Source organism: Panthera leo, chromosome A1 (genome assembly GCF_018350215.1).
Source record: "Panthera leo isolate Ple1 chromosome A1, P.leo_Ple1_pat1.1, whole genome shotgun sequence".
NCBI classification, from domain to species: Eukaryota; Metazoa; Chordata; class Mammalia; order Carnivora; family Felidae; genus Panthera; species Panthera leo.
Window position 1 is genome coordinate 79,808,320 of NC_056679.1, and position 27,166 is coordinate 79,835,485.

Sequence of the window (27,166 nt, forward strand, 5' to 3'; positions counted from 1 at the left end):
AGGAGGGATGCGTGCGGGGGAACGAGGGGAGCGAGCCTGCCCTCCGGGTTTCTGACTCGAGCAGCTGCGATGGCAGAGCTCCGGCTTATGGAGGCGGGGAGCCTGGCGGGGGCCACCGAGCTGGACGGACCAGTCTGGGAGTCCAGGGGAGAGGTCGGGCACATGAGGGACTGGGCTGCGCAGAGATGCTCCTCCGGACCCCTCCACCTGCTTCCCAAAAGCAAAGTGTCTGTCAACGAGGCAGCGTGCTGCCCCACTTCCCATAATGCTCCCCGCCCAAAATAGGAACAACAAAAACAACCCAAACCCCCAATCACTACGGCGCACGCTGATGCCCTAACCTGCTTTCCGGCAAAACTCCAGGCGTCCGGAGCTGGGGCCCTGCTGGGTTGGGCATTGAGCTTGTCAATCATAGGAGACCAACTATGACTGGTGGAGGCTGGCCTGTGGGTGGGGCGAGGCCGGACTGAGCGCCTGCTTCCGGGACGGCGCGGGCCGCCGTGTTTCCGGCGGCGGCGCGGGGCGGGGCGCGAGCCCGGAAGTCCGCCGATGGTCGTGGGTCGCGTCTGGGTGGCTGCCCGGGTCGGCCGGCGAGGTAAGGTCGCTATCGGCCTTGCGGGGATGGCCACTCGGGCGGGGGCCGGGGCTGTGGTCGCCGGCGCAGCCGTGGTTGCGTTGCTGTCGGCCGCCCTCGCGCTCTACGGGCCGCCGCTGGACGCAGGTACCTGGCCGCAGGCGCTCGTCCGGACGGGAGGCGCCGCCGAAAGCCGGGGACGACGCGGGGGCGTCGGGGGGGCCGGGCCAGGGCCAGCAGGCCGGCCGAGGCGGTGCAGAGTTTCCTCCGCGTCTCGGACTGGAAGTGCCGGAAGCGCTGGGCGAGGGGACCGAGCGGGTCCTGGGGCGCCCCGCGCAGCCCGGCCCCGGTGGGCGCGCCTGGGGCCCAGGTCGCATGCGGGGTTCACCCGAATGACCCCCCGAGGACCCAGCCCCGGCCTCGGCTGTTAAGTAGGACGGACGGTGTAAAAGGATTTAGGCGCGTAAGGAACAAGCGTGTCCCAGTCGGAGCCCCGTACCCCCTCGAGGGGTTTTCCTCTCTGCCCTGTGGATGTTTATGTACATGTACATTATTTGTGTTTGTGTAAGATACAGGAATATATTTTAAGCCGTGAAAGAGCTTGTATATTGTATTTTCTCACTTCTCACAACACGGTGGAGACATTTGTTTATCCGCCTTTGTGTGGAAGAGGCTCTGAGAAAACGAAAATTAAGCAAGCCACGGTTCCCTAGCCAGTAAGTAACTGAAGTGGTAAAATTTACTTTTGCTGTAATAGTCATCAGATGGATTTTACCAAAGGCGTGTATATAGTTGGGCCTGGCACAGAATAACCTAAGGAGTTTGGGTTTTTGTTTTTCTGCACGATAGTTGACACACAGTATGAAGTCGTGTTGACACACAGCATGCCGTTAGTTTCAGGTGCCAAACGCTTTGAGACGCATATGGAGCCTCTGGTCACAGTTTGTTCAGAGACTTTTTATTGGTAGCCCTTTCTCCTAAATTTGTACCCTGTGATGAGTTAGTATTTCTCTTGGAGTTTGAAGATTTATTACTAAGCCGACCTGCTGAACTTTTACCAAAACACAGGTGGAGTTCTCGAGCACTGACCCCTTGTGCTGGCTTTAGGACATCTCTGTTATTGTCCAGAATGCTGTCAGGTGCAGGGACTCCAAATTAGGACGGGTCTCGTTAGTGTAAAGGCACAGCGGGCACAAAGAGACATGTTATCAGGGAGGGTCGTTGGTGGTAAGTAATTCCAGAAAACAGCCCAGGCTTACGAAATCCGTTCAGTTCTCCAGTCGGCCTCAGCCACTTAAAACAAACAAAAAACGGGCAGGTTTGACCTGTTCTTCCAGACTCAGAATTGTTGTGAAGACCAGGTGACTTAATTGGATTAATTTTTTTTTTTTTTTTAACATTTATTATTGAGAGAGAGAGACAGAGCATGAGCAGGGGAGGGGCAAAGAGAGAGGGAGACACAGAATCCCAAGCAGGCTCCAGGCTCCGAGCTGTCAGCACAGAGCCGGACTCGGGGCTCAAACTCACAAACCGCAAGATCATGACCTGAGCTGGTCAGACAGCTTAACTGACTGAGCGGCGGAGGTGCCCCTTAATTGGATACATTTGGAATCGCCTTTGGTCAAGGCCTTTTTCTCCTGCAGAACTTTGATGTTTCTATTTAAATATTTCTGTGGACAACCCCGAACGGGGTCTGCCCCCGGTAAGCCAGCTGAAACCGATTAACTGCCAAGTGTAAGGAAATGTAACTGACCTTGGTTTGGCCCTCAGGTGGATGGGGCGGGTGCTGGTGAGCAGCGTGGATTTACTGGTTCACGAGTGAAAATGCCATACTTCCCGAGTGGTTTTATTCCCCAGACCCTAATGGTTATGGGGGCAGTTGAAACAGGTTTGATCATCTCTGTCTCGTCTTTTGGTTGGTGTGGTGACTATTTGGTTAAAGAAAAACGATTTGCCTTAAAACGGCAGCATTTTGGTACAGCGGTGTCTTCTGGCCTGGCTTACCTGTCACTAACCCAGGTGTCCTCACAGGCCTGTCTCCCTGGGCTCCAGTGTCCTGGTCTGTAAGTGGACAGACTGGCTTCTAATGAGAATAAACCAACATGCTTTGAATTCATCCAACGTCTATGGAGTGTCTTGCTCTGTGCCACTCTAAGGTGGTTGGGGGTGAGGGGACCCCTAGCCTGAATCTGTAGGTGGGGCTGAACCATGTTCTGTGTAGGCAAAGGGCTGTGGGGTGGCCTTAGGAGTATTTTGTGTGTGGCTAAGTCCTTAGCATAAAGTTACGGTCCCTGATGAACCACAACATTGTCAGGAACCCAGAACAACCCTTGAATGACCAGTAAGTTTGGATTGTGCTTTCACAATTCTAGACTTTAAAAAGCAACCATAGGGGCACCTGGGTGGCTCAGTCGGTTAATGGCCCGACTTCGGCTCTGGTCATGATCTCAGGGTTCATGGGTTCAAGCCCCGCGTTGGGCTCTGTGCTGACAGCTCGGAGCCTGGAGCCTGCTTCGGATTCTGTGTCTCCCTCTCTCTCTGCTCCTCCCCCACTTACACTCTGTCTCTCCTTCAAAAATAAATAAATTTTAAAAAAATGTAAAAAGCAACTGTATTTCTTGATGTGGAGAATTTGAAGGAGTGGCCGTTCTTTGATATTCTTGTGTTGTCCAGTCCGGTCCTTACGTAGATGTGCTAACGTTTGGAACAAACACAGAGCAACCATTTTCATGACCGTGTGGATTGCTCTCAAGCAGTGATTTGTCACATGTGACTATAATGGCTCTAGCTCCCTTCATGCAGCTCACTGGGGGTGCCCACGAGGAGACTGTGCAGCCCCCAGATTTGGGGTGTGGACAGGCAGCGCCTCTGGGAGGTGGCACTGTGGACACTCCCCGGGACTTTGGAAGCACAGGGGTCAGCGGGCTGGGGCTGTCCCTGAGCAAGCCCACTTGTGCCTTTTCTTGGCCAGAGGTTTACAGTGATTGTTTTGAGTCGTAGCTTGTGTTGGTTTGCAAGAAGGTAGAAAGTATGGGGCTGACAGTTAAAGATCACCTTATTATTTAGAATGCCATTTCTAGGTTGCTTTTTTTTTTTTTTTTTTAAGTTTTTAAAGTTTATTTTGAGAGACAGTGCACACGGGAGGGGCAGAGAGAGAGAGAGAGAGAGAGAATCCTAAGCAGACTCTGCCCTATCAGTGCATTGGCTTGAACTCAAAAACCATGAGACGATGACCTGAGCCGAAATCAAGAGTGGGACACTTAACCTACTGAGCCACCCAGGCGCCCCCCATTTCTGGACTACTTAATGTATCCAACTGAGTGTCAGAAGCATGACTGGCAAATTGGGAGTAATGTGAATCTCAGACTTGAATGTGACCGTGAAAGGTAACAAGTGGGAAGTTGCTTTTCCAGTTTGAGAGAAAAGACTTAAAGGAGGATTGAAATGGAATGTGTATAGTTTATTAAGTAGGAATGCATTAAAAACATTTTCTGAAAGATTAGCTAGACTTCAAAATGATACATTTCAGAAACAAATTTGATAACGTACAGCTTGTGTTTTGTGTTGTAATTTCCAAACATTTGCTTATAGAAATAAAATAAGCCTTTGGATAAAAATCTAGCATTGATATTAAGTCAGCTTTGTGAGGTGTTTTGGTTAACAGGCTGTCTTGTTTCAGTCTCTTTTGTGTATGCCGATGGATACTTATTTTTCTAAATAATTTGTTTTCCTGTTTTTCAGTTTTAAGAAGAGCATTTTCATTGCATAAACCACATTCAATAACGGATATGGAAAATACTTTACAGCTGGTGAGGAATATCATCCCTCCTCTAACCACCAAGAAGCACAAAGGTCAGGACGGAAGAATAGGTATAGTCGGAGGCTGCCAGGAGTAAGTGACTTGGACCACGTTAGCGTGTCAACAACCTCTGTTACCTGGCTGTCTGCCTCCTTAGCGGCCCGCCATCTGTCCAGTTAGACCCCAGTAATCATCTCTAAATGTAGTTCCATGTTACAACACTCGGTATCTTTCACTGATGAGCTTCTTGACTGAATAGGAGAAAACGGGCCCTGAGTGTGCGGTCCGCGGGGGTGTGTCAGTGTTACGATTTTGCCTGTGGTGGAGACTGAGGCTGTTTTTTCTTGCCTTACCCTTGTCTATATGGACCAGGCTCCATGCTACAAACAGGTATTACTTTGTAATCAGGATAAAAACAGCATGTGTTTGGTGTACTTTGTCAATTTGAAGATGTTCGTGGGAGTCATTAATGAAATTAGAGCCTACCCTTTTCTCATGGCCCGGTCTCTCTTCTGGTTTTATATATTTTGCCGCTGAGTTATTCGACGCATAACATTTTGTAATTTGTCCTCGTTTTTTAATGTTTATTTATTTTTAAGAGTGAGAGACCACATGCGAATGGGGGAGGAGCAGAGAGAGAGAGGGAGCCACCGAATCCAAAGCAGGTTCCAGGCTCCCAGCTATCAGCACAGAGTCTGTTGCGGGGCTTGAACTCACTGATGGTGAGCCAAAGTTGGACGCTTGACTGACTGAGCCCCCCAGACGCCCCTATTATACTTTCAAATGTAGCTAGTGGCTGCCTTTTCTACCTACTGTGAATTAGAAATGCCTCTGGGGAGAGTGAACACGTGATCTAAGAATTCCTAGAGAGCTCTCACTGCTGACTGTCACTTTGTATATTGCCACTTACACTGCTGTCTGCTTCCTGCCTGGCCTGGTGGGCTGCAGTCAGGGTAGGAGTCCTTGGCCTCTTCTGGCACGGTCTTTGTGCAGAGTGTGCAGGGGGCCCGTGGAGGACTTGCACACCCCCGGTGTCTTGCTAGGCAGGCTGAGTTGCGCCTTGGCCGAGGTGGCAGCGATTTTCTCTGGTAATCCACGCACGTGATCATATTGTCCTCTAGCCTCCACTCTGCACCTTAAAAGTTCACCTTAATCTGTAAGTAAGTAATTTACTCTTGCTTGGCTGTTTGTAAGGTTTTCTTTTTCTTTTTTTTTTTTTTTTTTTTTTAAGAATTCTGCAGTTTTCTCCAGATGTGTCTGGGTGTGTCTTCTTTTCAATAATGTTGAGATTTGCTGAGTGCTTTCTGTCTGTAGACATGATCCCTTTGGATGGGGGAAGTTTGCCTTTTACTGGCTGTCATGTCGCACCTGGTTCTCTTCCTGCTACCGCATGTTGGACTCTTGGATCACTAGCTCTTAGCTGCCTTTCTTCCTTTAGGCCCCCAGTTAAAAGACAGCCCTCCTCCGGCCTCTGGGATGGGGGCCCCTGCCAGGCCCTTGGGTCCCGGCCCCCTTGAGAGTGTTGAGCATGTCGGGGGTTTTATTCCTCAGATCCCCTCCATCTCTGGCTTTGTATTTTGGGACGTTTGCATGGGAAGAATTGGTCTTCAGGTTTTCTTTTTAGATAGTCTGGTAGTGTAGCGTGCTAGGGGGTAATTATCTAATTTAAAATCTGTCCATTAGCTTTAGGAACTAACCTTTAAAGTAGGATCCTCTTCGTTCTGGTTAGAAAAGCATTATGTACTTGTTTATAAAAATTCAAGCACTTCAGAGATGTGTGAAGTGACAGCCTTATGGTACCCCACATGATAATACAGTAAGGACACATTGTTAGCCTTCCAGATACCAGTGTGTGTGCTGCCACCAGCAAGCATCCCCCGCCCCCTGCCCTGTGACTATGGGCAGCTTCTGCTGGGCAAGTAGGCAAGCTGGTTTTCGTTGTTTTGTGTCCTCGTTGTGGGGTGGGCCAGAGAGGGTGTGTGTGTCCTGCCTTGTGCTCCTGGCCCGTTGGCGGCCCTGCTCTGGGAGAGTGTCTCGTGTAGAGAGTCCTCAGTCTTTTTCCTAGGTTCCCTTCGCTGCTCGGGATTGACGTAAAGGTTACACTAGTCCGATGACAAGTTCAAGAATTTTCCTCTCTAGGGGCACCTAGGTGGCTCAGTAGGTTAAGCGTCCAACTCTTGATTTTGGCTCAGGTCATGATCTCGTGGTTATGGGGTCGAGCCCTGCATCAGGCTCCTTGCTGAGTGTGGAGCCTGCTTTAGTTCCTCTCCTTCCTTCCACCCCTCTGCCCCCTCGCCCTTATGTGAATGGGTTCTCTCTCCCCTCTTCCCCCCCCAAAAAGAATTTTCCTTTCTGTGTTTGATGCAACCTTAAAAACAGTTATAGGCATTCTGGAATGGTAGGGCGGAAGCAGGAGGAAGCTGTGTGAGTCTCGGTGCCTGATTGTGTTGTGCTCCCCTGCCCCTGGGGGTCTCCTGGCAGACCCTTCAATGAGCTCACGTGGCCGCCTCCGTCTTCTGTGTGGGCACCGTGCTGCAGAAAGTGGCGGTCCTGATGTGGCACAAAGGTTTATGTGACACAGTGACTTGTCTGGTCGTGACCCATGTTTGCTGAAGTTCACTGAACATTTTCTGAGCACCTGCGAGGTGTTGGGCCTTGGGCCGTGTGATTCATGTCTTTGTAACCCTCTGATAAACCTGCTGTATTGACTCTTTCCCAGTAGTTTCTGACTGTAAGTATCTTCCTTTTTAGGTACACAGGAGCCCCCTACTTCACAGCAATTTCCGCTCTCAAAGTGGTAGGTCTGTTTACAGCTTCTCTGTCTAGTGAAGAGCTTGTCTTTGTCTTTTAAAGTTTATTTTTGAAAGGAAGAGAAGGAGACAGGGTCGGGGGCGGGGGGCGGCGGTGCAGAGAGAGGGGGAGAGAGAATCCCAAGCAGGCTCTGCACTGTCAGCACAGAGCCTGATTCAGGGCTTGATCCCTTGAACTGTGAGATTATGACCTGAGCCAAAACCAAGAGTCAGACACTTAACCGACTGAACCCCCAGATGCCCCGAAAAGCACCTTGAAATCTATCCTGACCTTGTGCTGTGACCAAAGAACTGGGAGTTTTTAATTGAAGTTTCATTAGGACTGTATTTCAGTGCAATCCTGGGACACCGCCTCTGTCCTGCCTTAAGCAGTTGGCGTCTTTACACCTCGCGATTTCCTAGGCCTTTGATCAAGTCCTAATAGCCCTGTCGGCACAGTATGAGTGAAATGTGCCCCCCCCGCGGCCCTTAGGGTGACACCGCTGAGTTGGTCTGGGTTGACCTGCCTCTTGGGGGGGAGGGGGTGCGGCAAAAGGCTTTCTCTGCAGACCTTTCCTTAGGGTCTGTCCTGCTCTGAGCCACTTCACCCTAGTGTGGGGCCGCGGCGAGGGGCTTGTACGGACACCCCTTCGGTGCCTGCCGGGTGGGCTGTGCTTTGAGTCCACCCTTGTGCTCGTTTCTTAGGGTGCAGATCTATCGCACGTGTTCTGCACGCGGGAGGCTGCTCCCGTGATCAAGTCGTACAGCCCGGAGCTGATCGTTCACCCTGTTCTGTGAGTGGAGCCGTGCGGGTGGTTCGCAGCTCGTCAGGGGCTGCAGGCGCCTCTGCCCGGTGGCTGCTGTGCTGGGAGGTGACGGGAGGTGCCCTCAGGAGAGGGGACAAAGCCGTAAGGTCAGAAGCCCAGCAGCCATGTGTGTGCAGCGTGGGACGAGATTCGGGCCACCAGGGCCCTGTGTGCCGTGGCTGTCAGAAAGGGCTGAGGCCTCCAGGGAGAGGTCGGGGCCTTGCCTGTGGCCACGCCCCCACAGCAGTAATGAGGAGCCCGTCCGACCGTAGTGGGGCCGTTTCCTCATTCAGCAAATGCTTCCCCTTCCAGTCCCTGCCCTGCTTCCAGAGGGACAGTATAGGACCAAGCAGACAAAACACCTGCTTCTGTGCAGCTTCCTTTCTGGGACAGCCCTGTGCCCTAGAGCTTTCTGCAGTGATGAAAACGTTCTCCTTGCTGCTGACCACGCGTGGCTACCCAGCACTTAAAATGTGGCCAGTGGGACTCAGAAGCTGAGCTTTTATTTTAATTAAACTTAAGTAGCCACATGGGGCTGATGTCTGTCCTACTGGGCAGCAAAGTCCTGGAGACAGACAAGTAGGACAAGTGTGTCAGAGGGCGGTAAAGACCACGCGGAGAGCCAGGGCAGGGGACGGAACACCACATGTCACATGGGGTGCATGCACGTGGCGTGTGTGTGCTTTTCCGTGGGGTGATCGTGAGCGGGGGCCCAGAGGGTGCGTTCAGGTAGGGCCCTGCAGACACGGGGAAGGGCTGATGCAACAGCTCAGGCTGCGGGGTGTTGGGGAGCAATAGGAGCTCCAGGTAGGGCAGGTGACCAGAGAGGTTCAGGGTCAAGCTTAGCAGGTTGTGGGGGTCATCACGAGGGTCTGGCTTTCATGTAAGTGCAGAGGGGCCGCTGGAGCCCCTGAGCAGGGCAACAGCCGCATCCAGTGGATATTGTAACAGGCTCGTCTGGCTGCTGTGTTGACAGCTCTTGGGGCCCAGGGTGGAAGCAGGGGTTGCATGGGGGTGTCATAGGTGACAGTGAGTGATGGGTACGAGTAGGAGAAGGGGGTAGATTCGCGGCACGTCTGAAAGTACAGCCCAGGGGCTGCTGACAGGTGGGATGCGGGGTAGAAGGAAAAGAGTTGTGAAGGCCGCCCTGGCTTCGGTCCAAGCTGGTTGTCCGTTAACAAGGTGGGGGCGTGGGGGAGCAGGTTCTGGTGAGCCTGACCGTCAGGGGCTGGCTTTTGGGTGTGTTTTCACTTGCCTGTCGGACATCCGAGCGCATTGCCGTCAGGCACCGGACGAGACGGAGGTGGTCAGGGAAAGGGTAAATCGGGTTGTTCACGTGTGGGAGAGGTTTAAAGCCAGGAGACAGGATGAGGCCACCCAGGAGTGCGTGTCAGCAGGTTCGGCCCAGCATGCAGACATCTGGGAGCGGGGCGGGGGGGGGGGGGGTGTTCTGGACAACCGCACCCTCTTGGAAGTGCCTGCGTCCCTGCAGTCACACAAAGACTAAGCACGGCTGCTTGGGGCTCACGGTGGGGTTGTTCTGGGCAAGGCTTTACATGGTGGGTTCCAAGAGTCTAAGAGTGAGATGGTGGGTGGGAAGGAGTGACACAAGTGCCTCCAGCTGTCAGGTCTTGTGCTAAGTGAAGGCACTCTTCCGTTGTACAGGGTCCCCCGGGCGCCTCCTGTGAGTGATGGAGACAGACAGGTTCCTTCCAGAGGGCAGAGATGGTTATGAAGGAGGCACGTGTCTTATCTGGCTTATCGTAGATGTTGAGAGCTAGGTTTCCACAGCTGGGTGTTCTGGGGAGAACCCGTGTGCGGAGGAGGCCAGGGAGGCTGATGGCTGGATGCCGGGCGCGGTGCCGGCACAGAGAAGGAACTCGGAATAAGAACGGGGGAATCCAGAAGAACGTGTGGTCTCCCTAAAGGGTAAGCCAGCACGTGCAGACTGTAAGTGCTCTGCCCTTCTTTTCCTTGCGCAGCGACAGCCCCAGTGCCGTGCGGGACGTGGAGACATGGTTGCCCCGACTGCACGCCCTGGTGGTAGGACCTGGCCTGGGCAGAGACAACGTTCTTCTCGAAAACGTTAAGGTAAGTAACGTAGAGAATTACCGAACTTCCCTCTTCTCATGGACCCGACTGAGCTCAGAAGTCAGAAGACGAGCACTTTGATGGAGCGTCTGTTCAGTGTTCTGTTGCCTCTTGATGGAGTCATGGAGATGGTTTGGGGGAGGGAGGAGGAACTAGGCAGAGAGAGAGTAGCAAACCTTTAGGTTTTAACAACCAACCGGGATGGGATGCGTCTCTTGCTCTTGGGGCGTCAGCTTTTCACCCTGCAGCGGGGGAGTCACTGGGATCGCTCACGTGCGGGTGTCCCACTCTGCTCTGGAACAAGAAGCGTGGGGACAGACGCCTGCCATGGGAGGACAGCCACTGACTTGTCCTCCAGAAAGCCGAAAGAGCTAACACTTGGGACATTTGGGGCAGATAATCTGAGAGCCAGTCCTGCACAGTTGAACAGTAGTTCCAGGTGACACCCTGTAAATGAGGGGCATTGGGGCGCTCCTGCTTCGGAGCCACCTGCACCAGCACGGGGGCATGCTGCCTGCCCGGTGGCATCATCCAGCCCTGGAGCCTTGACCTCTTGCTGAAAAGTTGGTGCAATCATAGCTGAGGAGTGCCAGGCCCCTTGGGTCACGTGAGGCGAGAGGGAGACGGGAGGGGCATCCCCGTGCGTACACAGTAGGTCTGCAGTGTGCTCTTGTCCTGAGATGGTGGCTGTCCACGCAGCGTGGGTGGGACAGGGCCTGGGACAGCCTCTCTGCCACATGGTTTGTCTTTGGGAAGAGAGGCAAGTGAGGGTTCCTGCCGGAATAGGGTCAGAGTGTTTGGTGCCCCTATGACCCTCAGGATGATGGGATTCTTGACCTTTTGTGACCTACCAGTTCACCACTGGCCCCGTGACAGAGTGGAGCTCACAACAGTCTCTCTGGCCTCTTTCTTCTTCTTTCGTGCTCCTTGACGCTGATTATCGAATTATGGCGAGGTTTCTTGCTCACGTGCTGTGGAGACATAGATCTGCTATTGGTGTGGATGGATTCAACGTAACCTCAAAATTCTGGCTGCTGCTTTTAAGAGCTGTGGTCTGAGTGTGTGTGTCCCTCCAGTCTCACGTGTTGGAATCCTGACCTCCCCCCCCCCCCCCCCCCCCCCCCCCCCCCCCCCCGCAAGGTGAGGTGTCAGGCGGCGTGGTCTGTGGCTCTGCCTGTTCTGGGCCTTTCTTAGCAGTTCAGTCTTACACTACGTGGCATTTGTGACCAGCTGTGTTTACCCAGCATTTCGGGGTTCGTCTGTGTCCACTGTGGCCCAGGGCTCCACTCCTTTCATTGCTGTTTGACGTTCCCTTGTGGATGGACCACATTTTGTTTACCTGTCCATCACTTGATGGACGATTGGGTGGCTTCTGCTTGGGCTGTTACGAGTAACGCCACCACGAATCTTTGTTACAGGTTTTGTGATCACTTTTGTTCACGTTTTGAGGAACTTGTGTTTGCTGCACAATTTTTGTTTTTGATTTTTGTTTTTTGCAGCATACTTTATTTTTTAATGTTTATTCATCTTTGAGGGACAGAGCGCAAGTGGGGGAGGGGCAGAGAGAGAGGGAGACACAGACTCCAAAGCAGGCTCCAGGTTCCCAGCTGTCAGCACAGAGCCCAACGCGGGGCTGGAACCAACAGACCATGAGATCATGACCTGAGCCAAAGTCAGATGGACACTTAACCGACTGAGCCATTCAGGTGCCCCTTGCAGCACACATTTTTAATTCTGATCACGTCCTGCCTTTTAAGAGCTTAATTGTTTTTTAGCTGTGATATTTAGGTTTGTGGTCCATTTTGAGTTGATTTTGACGTATGGTATAAGGAAGCAGTCCACCTGTGTTCTTTGGCAAGTGGATGTTCAGTTCTAGCTCCACTTGCCTTGAGTGAGCTGTCTGGGTGTCCTTGCTGGAAATCCGTGGGCGTAAGGGTTTATTTCTGGGCTCTGGTTTCTGTACATTGGTTTGTACGGCTGTCCATGTGCTGGTGCCACACAGTCCTGATGACGGTGGCTGTGCGATAAGCTTTGTGGGATCTCTCCAGCTTTGTTCATTTCAAGAGTATTCTGGCTGTCCTAGGTCCCGTGCACTTTTCCAGGAGTTTTAGGATCAGCGTGTCAGTTTGCCGAAGAGGCAGATGGGATTCCGACGGGGATTGTGTTGAATCTGTAGGTCAGCTTGGGGGTGGGGGGGGGGGGGGTGGGGGGGGGGCGGGTATTGCTGCTGTGAAGTCTTCCAGTTCATATGCTGGTTTTGAACCAGAGTTTTCCAGATCTAGAATGTAGGCTCTTGACTAGCCTTATTCTATTTATCTGTAGTTTGTGCTTGTTCAGTGCTAAGTCCTGGACACTTTCTCCTGACAGGGTATGTGTATATTCCTCATGATTCTTAATAGTTACATCACCACATGCCATATTTAACTAGTTCATTTGGGCTGCTTCTGGCTTTTTCCTGTTGCAGTGCTGATGTCTTGAACATTTGTGCATGAGTGTACGTCCATTTCTTTTGGGCGTCTTCTTCAGGATAACCGTCTGCAAGTTGTGCGTACGGCTGTTCCCTCTGCTGGAGTGCTGCCCTGGCCAGGACTCTGCTCTGGGGGCCATCGTCCCTTCTCCCCTCAGCCCTGTCCCCCAGGGAGTACTCCTGGTTTACTTGTTTTAAATTTTTAAAGAGAGCGAGCGAGCAAGCACGAGTCAGGGTGGGGGGCAGGAGGGAGAGGATCTTTAGCCCTGATGCAGAGCTCAAGCCCACAATCCTGGGATCACGACCTGAGCGGAAATCAGGAGTGGGACCCTCAACCCATTGACCCTTGGGCGCCCCCTGCTGGTTTGTTTGCAGCTGCATCTTTCTGCTGGACACTCGGGGCTGCTGCGCAGCCTCCTCTGACCTGTGGGGGCGCTCGTTTACTCCTTTCCATCCACCCTGTAGGACCCTGTAGGACCCTGTAGCGCTAACTGGATGTGCACGGAGAGAGGTGTGGTCGTGTCATCAGCTGGTCTCCCTGGGCTCCCCTCTGTCTCCTGTGTTCTGGGGCCCTGGCCGCCACTGTGGCCGCTGTCCTGGCAGCGGAGTCAGTGGGGACGAAGCCACGTGCACAGTGCACTTCGTACGAGTCCTCCGAGTGATGGAAGCAGTTGGTCCTTCAGTGGGCAACTGACACGTGGCTCTGTGCTTCAGGAGAGCCAAGTGACCTGTGACGTTACACGACTCAGATGCCCCGCTGTGTTGCCTGAGGTTTCTCGGTGTTTGAACGTGGACTTCACTGTTCTCTGGGAGAAGTGTGATAGGAAAGCACAGAGGTGGAGGCATCCTCGTTGTGGCCAGACGCTGCAGCCTGCACCCAGAGATCCGGGAAAGTGGAATTAGCCAAGCTGAATCTGTTCTAATGGGAGAGCCAGACTCCAAGCAAGCAGGAGTGTTTTCGTTGTAAGGGAGGAAGTACGGCTCCATGAGGCTCCTGTGCCCCGACCCTCGTTTGAGGGGGCTTTTGGCCGCTCTCCCGTTGCTCACACCCGTGTCAGCAAAGGACCACTGAGGCCGTGGGGCAGGGCAGCTCTGGTCTCATGGGCTCTTCGTTTCATTTTCAGAATAACTTTGTGTGAAACGTATGTGGATTTACCTTTTAATGTTTTAAGTTATTTCTGCTTACCATGTATTTTGTTTTACTGTTTCCTTTTTTTAATGGTTGCATTTCAGGTATGTGTAGGTCCTCGGAGCCTCCAAAATAATTTACTTGAAGGAAATAGGAGTTTAAAGGTAAATGTGTGTTAGACCTAAGCAGTTGTCAGGCTCAGGGCTAGACTGTGTACTTAAAATGATTACTGCAGCTACCATTTGTGGACTGTCAGCTCCCTTGCCAAGAGCTGGGTAAATCTTTAGAGGCGGTATCTCTAGTCCTCATACAAACTTCAGAGTATTACTCAAGGCCTTATCCTTATTTTAGCGATCAGAAAACCCGGTCTCACAGAAGTAAAGTGATTCAAGTTCACTCAACTCTAAGTGGCAGAGCTGGGGCTTCGGGGACGGTCTTTGGACTCTGAGCCGGTGTACATCACAAGATGCTTTCTGGAGGTCCAGAGCGTGTGACCTGGCGATGTCCTAGCTGCTCAGTACATATCTTGGACCGTTTCGCTTGAAGCCTAAGTCAAACAGTTGCCTCACAGAGATCGACACATCTTACAAATCCCAAGTCAGGGCCGTCATTAAGGCAGCTGTCACTTGTCCTGGATTTATCCCCTGGTTCCTTTGCTTTTCCTCTTGGGCCCAGAAGACATTGGAGTTTACGCTGTTGAGGCACTAGACATCTGTACCTGCCTGCTCAGGTGGCCACCACAGACAACCACAGGTAGGGGCTGGGACAGCAGACATTGGTCCCCCCGCTCCCCCTGTCCTGGAAGATGTCTGACAGCAGAGTGTCGGCAGGTTTGCTTTTTCCTGAGGCCTGTCTCCTTGGCCTTCCTGCTGTGTCATCACACAGTTGTCTCCATGTTGTCCGTGTCCTTCCTCTTCTCCTGTTCCAAGGACACCAGCCGTCCTAGAGCAGGGCTCTTGTTTCATTGTTCTCTTAATGTTTTCTACTTTCAAGTGCATTTGCAGCACATGATCTTGTAAAATACTGGTTCATAGCAATAAGCAAGTGTATGTATGTTGATTATGGATAGATAGCTTATGTGGATCCTGAGAAACTTAACAGAAACCCATGGGGGAGGGGAAGGAAAAAAAAAAAAAAAAAAGAGGTTAGAGTGGGAGAGAGCCAAAGCATAAGAGACTCTTAAAAACTGAGAACAAACTGAGGGTTGATGGGGGGTGGGAGGGAGGGGAGGGTGGGTGATGGGTATTGAGGAGGGCACCTTTTGGGATGAGCACTGGGTGTTGTATGGAAACCAATTTGACAATAAACTTCATATATTGGGAAAAAAAGATAATTTAGTAAAAAAACTTCTGAAACTTGGAGTATAACCTTGTCAGAGGTGATTTATTGCTTATTATCATCACTGGTTTTATTTATCTTTTTATTTTTAAAGTTTATTTCGAGATAGAGCGGGCACATGCGAGTGCATATGTGAGCAGGGGAGGGTAAGAGAGAGGGTCCCAAGCAGGCTCCCCGCTGGTAGCGCAGAGCCCAGTGTAGGGCTCAGTCCCACCTGGGATCCTGACCAGAGCTGAGGATATTAATGGAAGGCCGCCCAGGTGCCCCGTGGTCACTTATTTTAAAACACAAAGTGTTAGGAAATTTGCATAAGAACTGATGATTTGGGAACCCCGGTGAGTGCTGATGGGAGAGTGGGAGACTGTGCCTTGGGGTCCACCCTGTGGGCTGGCCCTGACTTCCAGAGGGGCCCGCTGTTGGGTCAGGGGGGGTCTGTTCTGTTTGTTGCCCACATTTAATTTCTGCTTGTCAATGACCTGTTGTTGTAATTCATTGCGGAACTGCTTGCTTGGTGTTCTTTGAATTCCAACGAGGGGTGAGGGCTTGTCGAGGGGTGAGGGCTTGTCGCTCAGTGTGGTTTCCTTTTCCTTGTAGGGCATCTTAGAAGCATCCAAGGCCAGGGATGTCCCCATCATCATCGATGCGGTGAGTGTGGCCTCTCCTCTGCTCCCCTTCTCACAGCCAGGCCCCGAGGCTGTGCGCTAAATACCTGTTCTTGTCTGCAGGATGGGCTGTGGCTCATTGCTCAGCACCCGGCCCTCATCCACGGCTACCGGAAGGCCGTTCTCACTCCCAACCACGGGGAATTCACCAGACTCTCTGACGCCGTGGTGAGTTTGCTGACCTCCCAGGAGACGGGGCGTGAGCCTGAGTCCCTCCTGAGATGGGGTGTGAGGTTCCCCCTCTCCACTCTCGAAGACGGGGTGGGACGATGCTGTGATTCTGCCCCACCTGTCCCTGCACATGGCCAGCGGGTAGATGCGTGTTCCCCACATGCTAACAGTGCTGTTGGTTCCTGGCGGGGCGTGTGATGATGGGGCATCTTCTCGCTAGCGTGTCTCTTGGTGGATGAGAGGTGGGTGGGTGCTCTGTGGATCAGCCCATCCCTGCCCGCGTTGCCTGGCCTGTGGAATGTGGGTAATGACGGCATCACCTCGTAGGGCCTGTGAGGACGAAATGACACAACGGATGTAAACCCACGAGTTCTTCCATATTGAGCACCCCGTGAATGTTAGCGCGTCATCATTCAGGCCTGTGTCACTTCTGTGAGCCTTGAAAGTTCCACCACGGGCAGTGTTCCGTGTCAACAGGAGGGCGGTATTTGTGCTGCTCGTGCCGCCATTGGCGTCCGCCGACAGCTTTGTCTGTGATGTCCCACCTCGCAGCTTAGGGACCTTGTGAACGGCAGTGATCATCGTGAAGCCGTACGGAGACTCAGCCAGGCCTTGGGGAACGTGACCGTGGTCCGGAAAGGGGAGCGGGACGTGATGTCTGACGGCGAACACGGTGGGTAGCTGTAGGCCTCACACCTGTCAGCCCGGATGGCCGTGCTGGGCCCTGGGCTCTGGAAGACCCATCCCCATGGCACATGCGGTCCCTTGTGCCACACGTGTTCCACACAGAGGGACTTCCTGATGAGCTTAGTTTTATTCCTGTTTGGCAAAGGGGACTGAGCACGCAGGGCGTTCACCCTCCCCATCGCCAGGGGCGGTGGCGACGCGGTCCCGTCAGCAGGGGGTGCTCCAGGGTCCCTGGCCTGCTGCCTCCCACTCCTGCGGGGTCATAGACGAGTTTGACTATTCTACCGCATTCTGTTCTATTGTGGAAACAGTGGGAGAGTGAGGAGGTGCTCAGAGCCGACCCCGGGGAAGGGGTTGCCAGGTGCTGGAGGGGCTGCGTCCCCCTCGTCCTTGCGCCGGGGCCTGTGGGCTGTTGAGTGGGCCGAGCAGGGGGAGGTTCTGGCGGCTGCAGTGCCTCCCTAGTGCCCTGAAAGCCAGTCCTCCGCTCACTTACCATGATGGGGGGCAGGGAGCACACTGGCTGTAACAGCGTGACCCAGGACTGTCACCTGCTGTAAGGGGGAAGAAACCCTTGAGCACCGAGAGTGCTCAACTCACGTGGCCACGGTCAACAGACACAGCACGTGTCCTCTGGGGGACCCTGAGACCCTTGGGGCTTTTATTGCTGGAGAGAGCTCTGGAGTGTGACACATTCAGAGGCTGTAATAACCCGTTTTCAAGATCCGTATTTTCAGAACAGCTGCTCGTGACACAGAGTGAACGAAACGGTCACAGCTGGGTCTGTGCCGGGGGCACTCGCGTGGCACGCACCTCCCTGAAGGCGGTGCCGGTCCCTGGGTGGCCTGGGCTCTCGGAGCCCATGAGCCTGGCCACCCCATGTACCTGTGCTATTCTCCGATGTGTTCCGGCAGCACCCTACCAGTTGTACGAGTCTGCTCGCCACCTGCGCGGCTCAGGTGGTTCCAGACCCGTCTGGCTTTGTTCTCCTTAAAACACACCGCCTCATTAGGAGCAGACAGGAAGGGCCGGAGCTGATCCAGATCGCACCCCGGGCACAGGCCAGTTCGCTCTGACGGCCCTGTCCCTCCTGCCCCGCAGTGCTCGAGTGTGCCCATGAAGGCAGCAGCCGCAGGTGTGGCGGCCAGGGAGACCTGATGTCGGGCGCCCTGGGTGTCCTGGTGCACTGGGCGCTGCACGCCAGCCCCGAGAAGACAAACGGGTATGTGACGTCTTCCTCCCTTGTCCTTCCGGTTCCCAGCCGTGTGAGCCACTTCGTTTGCTCGTACGTTTAGCCGCTTGGAACATTGCAGGGGAAAGCTCGGGATCACATGGAGGCGACCCCAGGGCAGGGGGGGGGTCCCAGGACGGTCACCCTGCACAGCTCCTGCTCCATGCGAGGTTGGGGCCCTGCCCTGTTGCTTGGCGCCCATGGCTCCGAGGTGTCAGGAGTTTTTAAAGCCCCCCAGTTAATTCTAACATGGCGGCCATGCTTGGGACCCTGTTCCAGGGGGTACGAGGTGTACCCCCTCGTACGGCAGAAGCGTGGGACCAACACGCGGGGCCTAGGGGAGCCGGCTGTGCCCGTTGTCCCGAAAGAGTGGAGTTTCCTCTGAGTGGCAGGACTGGGAGATGCAGGCTTGGCTCACGTTCCGGGTCGGAACTGTGAGCTCGGGCAGGTTCCCCCACCCCGTCCTCCACACGCATCATGTGACACTGGTGGCCACATGGGCCGGGGTGGGATGTCCGGGTCTGGAGGCCCCCTCGACACCCGTGAAGCTTTATGGGACCTGCAGGGTGGCGGCACTGCTGGTGGGCAGGAACCGTGCGGGTGCCACACGGGGGTCTGGTGTCAGACGGGGGCGAGGACCCGCGTTCTCAGATCTTTGGTCGTCCTCGCACCCTGGCACCGAGGGCGCTCTAGGCCATGCTTTGTGGGGGGAAGCTGCGGTGTGTCCTCCAGGCAGGTGGGTATTATGTCCGGGTGTATCCGTGTCCCTGGTCATAAAGCCGCCTTCTGCCTCAGGGGCCCAGCAGGCTTGAACCTGTTTGGGGTGTCAGGGGGACGTGGGAGGGAAAGTGGAGCCTGTCTGACGGTCCTCCCTCCAGGTCCAGCCCTCTGCTCCTGGCCGCCCTGGGCGCATGCTCTCTCACACGCCAGTGCAGCCACCAGGCTTTCCAGAAGCACGGCCGCTCCACCACCACCACCGACATGATCGCGGAGGTCGGGCCTGCGTTCCGCAGACTCTTCGAAACCTGAGCCGAGGCAACGGGAAGCAGGCCGCACCACGGATGGGGACGCTGCGTTTGTCGCGGGTCCCCGTCCTCGGGGTACGAGAGCAGCATGATCCACAGGTTGGTTTTGGCCTTAATACGTAGCTATAGGTGTTACAGGGACACTGAACGGGATTCCTGAACTTTACTGGCTGTTCAGCAGTGATGGAAAGACGTACACGGTCCCGGCCGCTGAGCTGGTGCTGTGGACTCGGCCTGCTTCCTGTTTCTGTGAGGAGCTCCCCGTGCTAGATGCCCCCCCACGGGGATCCCCTGGGTCCTGTCCAAATACCTGCACGATGATGAGCTGTGCTTTTTAAAATTGAGGCCCACCAGGTGGCGTGGCCTTCGTTTTCTCGTTCACGTTTGCCTTTTAAACACTGATTACATTGAAACCCGGCAGAAATAAGCATTGGTGGTTTGGGCTAATGGAAGCATTTCAGAACAATCAGTGATTGGTTTTTGGAGGAAACGACACAGCCCTGAGCGGTGGGTGGGGTTCCAACGTGGCCCATCGGGGCACGGGGACTGAACACGGTCAGACAGCAGGGCCCTGCTGGTTGGAGGTGGTGTGTCCTCAGGAGCAGATTCCGGTCAAGAAGTTGATGTCTGTGTGATGCCTGGGCAGCCGCTCGTGACCCATGTGGTTCCTTCAAACGCCATTTTCCCCTGATGTTTGGGGTGATACTGTGTGACCCCTGACCTCAAATGGATCCTTCCTTTAAAGCCACATTTCTTAAAAACCTGTCTCTCCCTCCCCACCCCCCTTGTTTCAGGTGTAACTTTAAAAACTTCCTGTTTTTCGTTTTGGGGAATTCTATCTAAATCCTGGTGACTATTTCAACGCATGGTTTTGTATTCCTTTTTTAGCAGACGCCTTTCCTAGGTGAGGACACAGCAGGGAGATGAAAATATAAAAGCCTGTCGCCAACGTTGTTAAAATGCGCTCGGCCTTTCCTTCTGCTGAAAATAAACTGTAGTAGTCACAGCAACGGTTTTTATAGGTTTGCTCTAAGTACAAACCCTCTTGCTCAAAATTCCTGTAGCTAGGGGCAAGTGGCTGTTAGGAAAAATAACTGCTTTCTTGTGCTTTTACAAACCCGTATGAACTTACTAGCTCCAGCTAGGGATGTGCTTTTCCTGAGAGCAGGCTAGCAACACAGAGCACATTTGGGGGGCCGAGGTCGGCCTCCGGCCATCAGGGGACAGTGTGACCCCCAGGTACTGAAGGGACTCTGGTATCCTTGTAAGAGGCATACCTGCCCAGGGTATATTTGCACGAGCTGGGTCACTGTAGGCAAGTCTAGTTATGAATGGGTAGAAGGGGACACTGGTGCCTTTTGGGGTCCTGGAGGCCAGGGATGAAGTGAAGGTGGCCGTGTGCTCACCCACAGGCCCAGGAAATGCCATCTCGGCAGTATGGGACAGCAGGGGGGGTGCAGCCACGGCCTGCGGGGGGTGGGGGGGGAAGAGACGGACTGAAAGCAGGGAGACCACACGCTCAGCCATGCCATGAGCCACGCGGCCATGTCCCGCCCTGTGACTTGTTCTCACCCTGGCATCCAGACTCTTCCAGAATCGGCCGCTGGAGCACGGCCCAATTAGGTCTCCCACAAAGGATGGCACACGAGAACCATGGTTGAAAAGCTTACATGTGGCGTGAAGAGACCACGGTCAGAGTGCAGCAGTGACTGCGGGAGTGGTTATGTTGTTTCCTATGATTAACACGTTACTTGTGTAGCCAGAAGGGAATGTAGGGACGGGTCCTCACCCCCTAGTTCAGCACTGCCCAGGGCTCAAGGTGCAGGCCACTCCGTCCTGACTCCTGTGAGACCTGCGTCCTGATGTCGGGGCTCCAGTGTTCGTGGGGTCCTGCCATGGTGTCACCTGGGGACGCAGGGCCAGCGTCAAGGACCAATGTCGAGGAGGTTTGAGAATCGCCCCTGTCCATCGGCACCATGAAGAATGCACATTTCAGGCATACGGCGTCACTGTGATTTACTTCCATGTTCACTGAACAGCTACAATAGGAAACTTTAATGTAAAGCTTTTACAGAACTGTGTCGGGAGCCCTCAGCTCCCTGGTCTGTGGTCCTGACCCAGCAGCTCCCACGTGGACGTGCTGCTCCTGTCCTGCAGAGGAAGAAGGTTCTGGCTGAGTGGACTCCCTCAGCTCACGGCGTGAGGGGGCGACGCAGGGCTCACTGCCACCCCAATGCTTCCACAGGCCTGGGCCACCTGGGCCTGCTCCTGCATCCGTCCCCAGCCGCAGCGTCTCCTCCCCAGTACATATTCCCATGGGTCCCTCGTGTCAATGGGGCAGGGGGAGGGTGGTCCTCTGCTCACGAGCGCCATCAGCCCAGCGGGTCTGGCTCGGACCATTCCGTGTCTGCGTGCCCCCACCTGGTTTACACAGGCCCTCGGGGTGACGGTGCCCCCGGCCGTGGTGGCTCACCTTAATGCTGATGCCGTGGGCGGTGAGGTCCTGGCGCAGAGCGTCACATGCCTCCAGCAGGGGCTGCCTGTCCAGCCGCTGCTGCCGCTGGGCCTCCCCGGTGGCCTTTCCGCTGGCCAGCGCGAACTGCCGGACCTTGAGCCGGAACCGGACCAGTTCCTCCACCACGCTGCGGAGAGCGGCCTGGCTGCCGTCGCCTGGAACAAACTATACCCAGGGGAGCAGCGTGGTTAGTGAGGCCGGGAAGCGGCCGTGTCCGGGGTGGGGGGTGCAGCACGTCCTCCCTGGGCTGGGCCCTTGGCCCCTCTCCTGGCCTGCACGCCTGGGTCACCAGGCATAGCTCCCCATTGCCACCCACGTCGTTGGGAGGGAGGGGTCCCCAGGAGGCCAGGCGGCCGTGCCAGGAGCTGCGAGTGCATAGATGTGATTACCAAGAGTCGGAAAGTCCACGCCATACCGACTAATGGAACCGAATCTGTTCCCTCTAACCAGATACTCAAAACTGCATAGACCTCGCACGTGGTTCGCACACTGGCCAACACTCCCCGTGCCCAGGGGAGAAATTTCAGCGGGTCGCATGCATCTGAAGCTGCCAGAAGTTGTCTCTCCCTGACATAGCTTCTTCCTTATGGGAGGGGATCCTAGCAGCTGTTCACATGTGTGAATTACACATTTCACAACTGTGGGGTCAAGCTTCTGGAACCTATACTATCTTCAGTTACTGCTTCTGCAGTAAAAGATGATTTTCCGACTACAAAAACGTGAGCCCCAAGTGGGAGCCGGTATCAGCTGCCGAGGCGGGGAAGGTGAGGGAGCACTTTCTGATGAGGGCCGGGCCAGGCAGGCCTCTTCTTACTCAACAGCACAATCTGGGAAGAGAGATCCCAGCACGCGTGTGACTGTCACACCTGTCTGAAGCCCTTTCCCCTCCTTCCCTGGTCTCGCAGTCCTGAAGCCATCAGGCAGGACAGCGTGGGGAGGGTGCCATGGAGGTGGGGCCCTGGAGGGGGTGTGTGCGGAAGGCTGCCTGAGGAGGAGGCGGGGGGGGGGGGGGGGGGGGGGGGGGGCGCAGGAGACACCGAGGGGCTAGGCCGGCAGCTTACTCTCAGGAGGCTCAGGAAAAACGTCCTCTGTGCAACTACCTGCGTTTTGAGTCTTACAAAGTCAACACCACACAGGAGTACGCGTGCAGAAGTGACAGCAGGCAGTCCGCATGGGCTCCCTGCAGCTTCCGGAAGGAAGATACTAGCTCTAAGCCTCTTTCCTTTTTAAAGAATGTGTTTTAAGCACGTAAGTAAATTCAACACAATTATCCACTGAAATGAATGTTTTAAAAGGGGAAAAGTCAGTGGTTCCTGCACATAGTCCTAATCCTACAAGTGAGGCCTGAAAAGAGAAAGGTGTACCTGTCTGTCCGCCAGAGAGATCCCGACGGTCTCGAAGAAGTGTTCAATGTAGGACACGATGGAGCCGAACACGGCAGGACTCCTGGGACCACTGGGCTCCTGGGGCAGATCACCCAAAAGGGGCGCTTTCAAAGCACAGGAAGTGACGTGGAACAGAGACCTGGCAGGTCCCCGCCGGTCCCGGCTTCAGGTCCTCGTGCCGGGAGGACATTCTAGACTCAGTCCTAGAGCTGCCCTTCAGCCCGCCGCACGACGGGGAAGCCACGTCACCCCTGCACCTCAGTCTACCCATCTGTAACACGGGGATCTGGTAGGTCTGAATGCTTGTGTCCCCCAAAGTTGGATATTGAAACCTAACCCCCGGTGTGATGCTCTCAGCAGGTGGGTCCTTGGGGGGGGGGGGGTCACTGGCTCACGGGGACAGAGCCTCACCAAGGGGATTATTGCCAAGGCCCAAAGATGGGCCTGGTGGGGTGGGCACAGTTAGGGTCCCAACACACAGCTTCCCCCAACGTCCTAGTTCACATCCCATCAAACTTGGGTTCTCCCGAGTTCCCCTGAGCAAACGGCATCAGGAGGTACTTCCTGTATCAGCAAACACGTGATGCTGCCTGTCCGTGTGTGCAACCTCCCTGCTCTGGGAGGGCGGGTCCCGTGCAGGACAGGGCAGCTCCCAGAAGTCAGGGGAGGCCTTGGGGGCCACCCCAGGAGGTGGCAGGGTGGCATCCCTGCCTTCTCACCGATGGAAAGTGCTACGGCCGCGTGCTGGGGCTACCTTAGTGCGTGCCTGCAGCTGTCCGTTCCCGCGGTGGATGAGGTCCATGACCGCGTCCACCGCTGCAGGCGTGTCAAAGTCGTCTGCCAGCGCAGCCTTCACAGCCTCCCTGGTGTGGCGGAGCCTTGGAGAGAGACGGGTGTTCCTCAGCGCCCCCGCCCTGCCCAGCACAGGGCCCTCCCCACTGCAGACGCCCCTACTGAGAACTAGCCCAGAATCGTCACGTTACCCCAGAATTCAGAGGGAGAAAGCCCCTAAAACCCAGGTTTGAACCCCTGCTATGCGTGTGGGCAGCTTGTAAGGGTTTAAGAATGTGGTGGTGGGAAAGGCAGCATTCCTGCGAGGCCAGGCCGCATTCGGCCCGCATTACACAGAAGTGGCCTGGGCAGGCTTGGAGGGAAGGACGGCACGAGGTCAACCCCCCTGCCCAGGAGCCTGCAGGCAGGGCACCTGGTTGCATGGTGAGAGCCCGGCCTCCCCCCGAGGGCAGCCTCAGGTCCCGACGGGCCACCTCAGGGTCACGCAGTCCCAGCAGGGCCACAGCAGCTTGTGCCCTGCCCCCACCCCGTGAACCACACCTGTCTGTGGGCAGCTGGTCAGAGCATCTGGGATCCAATGGCCCCTAGGGCCTGCCCCCACCTCCCCCAGGTTCTGAGTGCGTCCTGCTCCCCACACCTGGCTGCAGCCTCTCCACCTCTGTCCCTCTGCTGTGACAGCCCTGCCAGCCAGTGCAGTCTCCGTGATAGTCCACCTCCTCCCCCCCCCCCCCCCCCCGCAGCCATGGCAAGGACGTGCAGGTGTCCCTTGGCCCTCCCCTCTCCTGCACGCCTGCTGCCTCACACACTGAAGCTTCGTCTGCAACATGGGCTCCCTGTTGTCCACCATTACTGGACATCCCCCCACTTCCTGTGAACTCCCCGATTTCCAAGCAGGTGGAGCCCCGGGACCCTTTCCGGCATCATAAGCAGCCCTGAACTGGGGCGGCAAAGCCCCTGGACACTCGCCCCTCTGGTGGGCCTGCGGCCCTGGATGGTGGGGCAGTGGCTGCTCTCCAGCCTGGCCTGAGTGACCAGGCAACGAGGAACAGACCACAATTAGGGCTCTCTGTCACAAAGCAGAACCCAGCCTCCAGGGTGCCGAATGGCCTCTACCCCCTCCCTCCACCAGGCCCAGTAGTGAGGAGCGCCCAAGGCAAAGAGGGTGTCCACCTGTCCCTTGTACCCGCCATCTAGACGGCTGCCGAGTCTTGCTGATGGTGCTACCCCCCCCCCCCCCGACCTGTCCCAGTGCTCCAGGCTTTGCTGCTTTTCCTCCTAACCAGACAAGCATTTCCCCAGTTTCCTGGGTCTTTCCAGCTCCTTTCCATCTCTGATGTCAATCCCTGGTCTTGTGAACACATCTAACCACTTAACAAAGCAGCAGAACCAGGCGATTTCCACGTGGAGGGTCGGGGGTCCCCCCACATCCCCCGCTTAATACTTACCTCGGCTGCCCTGTGACCACAGACACCCGCGTGCAACAGCAGGGAGCAGGGGGACACACACTCATGCAGACCCTCAGGTCGACCCCCGATCAGGTCTGAGCTCAGCCACCAAGGCCACCCCCCTCCACTTGGCCTCGCACCCACCAGCCCTACCGAACCATGGAGCGAGGCACCTGGAACCTCTGTGCATCACTCACCAGCACACCAGTGAGCGCCCTGTCCGGGCACGGGTGTCACCCACCCCTGCACAGCTGCCCTCTGAGGGCGTCCTCGTCCCTCCCCAGGAGGACCACCACTCGCCTGAGGTGCCGCATCAGCCCCCAGAAGCCTCTGCCCTCTCGGCAGCCCCACATCGAGCACCCAGGACCCTGGGGCGGATGGGGGGCACCTACCTCTCCCACAGCAGGCCTTCCCCGACGGGGCCGCACACCAGCTGCCCCTTCATATAGGCCCGGGCGTCCTCGATGAACGCGGCTGCCGCCAGGAGGAGGTGCTTGGCCTCCAGCATGGTGCCATCACTGTAGTCCACGGCTGCGGAGGGGACACGTGCGGTCACCTGGGGAGCTACTGCACTTCGCAGCCACAAGTGAAGCAGCAGACACGGATACCGCCGCCCCCCTGCCCCCGGGGACCGCGAGGGTCCGCCCCGCCCCGGGCCTCCCCTCCTTGGAAGACACGGAGAACCACCCCCAGTACGCCTGGCCAAGGGGTTCATTCCTGCGGACAGGAGATCCTGGGCCCCGAACCACTGCTTGGGGGATCAGTCGGTGGTGGGGACACGGGGCTTGTATTTCAGGACAGGCCCTCAAACTCAGCGTTTACAGTGAGAACGCACTCTCCACCTGGGAGGGGGTCACCGGGGGACCCCATCCAGACCCACACAGAGCAGGGCAGGGGCTGACTGGAGAACCCACGGCCTCCAAGACACAAGCTTCTAGAATCTTCTGGCTGAGCGCTGGGCTTGCACTCAGAACCCAAACCCACAGGCACGAGGGCAGCCACACTGACAAGGCTGTGCTTCCTCCCCAGCCTGAGTGTGGGTCCTTCGAACCACTGGGTTCGGCCCCTAGCCGCGGCCTCACCTGACCTGTAGCTGCTTCGCATGCAGAAGAGCCGGAAGACGTCGGGGGAGAACGTCTTCAGGAAGTCCTGGCAGAGAAATCAGGGAGAACCCGGAAATTATAACGTGCGCTATGACCGTGTGAGCCAACCCCACTTACCAAGACGTCGGAGTTTTTATGGACAGCTTGGTTTTGTTTCCACCCCATTTGCACATTCCCCACGTTTCCCTTCAGACTGCATCTGCGGGGAAGGCCCCCTGCTCTGCGCTGATGCAGGGGGTCCACACCGATGTTGACCTTGGGAGCCCCCTGCCATGACATGGTCCCAAGAGGATGGGCACAGCTCCAGGCCCCATGATGGCAGGGGTCCCAGGAGCGGAAGCCGCCTGGGACATCAAAACAGGCCAGGACCAGGGTCAGACTGAGGGCAGAGACCAACTCACCCTCCCACAGGCTATTCCCTGACGCACTGCAGTGAGGCGGGCACCCAGCTTGTGTTCTCAGAGGATACCCTGCCCCTGGTTAAACTGAGGAAAACTAACAACCTGTCATTTAAATTCTTTTTAATTTTTTTTAATGTTCATTTACTTTTGAGAGAGCGCAGGAGCAGGGGAGGGGCAGAGAGAGAGGGAGACACAGAATCCGAAGCAGGTTCCAGGCTCCCAGCTGTCAGCACAGAACCCAACGCGAGGCTCGAACTCATGAACCGTGAGATCATGACCTGAGCCAAAGTCAGATGCTTAACTCACCGAACCACCCAGATGCCCCAAGAACCTGTTGTAGAAGTTGTTAAAACAACCCCAAACCCTGTCTGTGGTGGCTGGTGAGAGGCACTTGGCGACCTCACAGGGCAGGGATGCAAAGACAGGCCACTGGGCACCGCTTGGCCTGCCTGGGACACTCAAACCCAGCCCACGGGGGCCCACACCGATGACCAGCAGTGGCCCCGAGGACAGGCCGGCTCCAACGGGACACTCTGACAACGTGGGGTTTGAGTCAAATGTCCCTGCGTCGTGGACTCTGTGTGAGCAAAAGGAGACTCTCTCAGCCCTTCTCCCGCTCCACGTCTAGTGGTGGCTTCCGGCCTTCCCTTGGCCATAGGGACCCACATGTCACAGCTGGGGGGGACGCGGTGGCCAGGATCCTGCATGAGGACCGGTGGGCAGCTCCCTGGAGGCAGCGGCAGAGCCTGTCCCCTGGGT

At 55.7% G+C, this 27,166-nt stretch overlaps 2 protein-coding genes across 6 annotated transcripts in view; one reads left to right on the forward strand and one right to left on the reverse strand.

Annotated features, from left to right (window-relative positions):
* The first annotated feature begins 489 nt into the window (after positions 1-489).
* NAXD (NAD(P)HX dehydratase) lies at positions 490-19,776 on the forward strand. Of its 5 annotated transcripts, XR_006200217.1 has the most exons (12): positions 602-721; positions 4,316-4,466; positions 7,125-7,170; positions 7,868-7,956; positions 9,951-10,059; positions 13,760-13,819; positions 15,588-15,638; positions 15,719-15,823; positions 16,379-16,499; positions 17,612-17,732; positions 18,620-18,865; positions 19,655-19,776. XR_006200217.1 is itself a non-coding variant. In XM_042930225.1 (11 exons), exons 1-11 carry the CDS (start codon positions 550-552, stop codon positions 18,768-18,770), a joined length of 1,050 nt encoding a protein of 349 aa, XP_042786159.1. In that variant the 5' UTR covers positions 490-549; the 3' UTR covers positions 18,771-19,776. The 5 variants fall into 5 exon arrangements, 4 of the variants coding, with proteins under 4 accessions (XP_042786159.1, XP_042786153.1, XP_042786167.1 ...); XM_042930225.1 differs by lacking the exon at positions 602-721 and adding an exon at positions 490-595 and having other exon boundaries at positions 18,620-19,776; XM_042930219.1 differs by having other exon boundaries at positions 18,620-19,776.
* A 1,000-nt stretch (positions 19,777-20,776) lies between these two features.
* CARS2 (cysteinyl-tRNA synthetase 2, mitochondrial) overlaps positions 20,777-27,166 on the reverse strand; it is a 44,243-nt gene continuing 37,853 nt past the window's right edge. Inside the window, exons 10-15 of the mRNA XM_042930250.1 lie at positions 25,986-26,052; positions 25,296-25,434; positions 23,421-23,544; positions 22,646-22,744; positions 21,240-21,446; positions 20,777-20,917 (exon numbers count right to left, since the gene is read on the reverse strand). Of these exons, the coding sequence (XP_042786184.1) occupies positions 20,858-20,917; positions 21,240-21,446; positions 22,646-22,744; positions 23,421-23,544; positions 25,296-25,434; positions 25,986-26,052 (696 nt within the window). The 3' untranslated portion in view covers positions 20,777-20,857. The remainder of the gene's footprint in view (positions 20,918-21,239; positions 21,447-22,645; positions 22,745-23,420; positions 23,545-25,295; positions 25,435-25,985; positions 26,053-27,166) is intronic.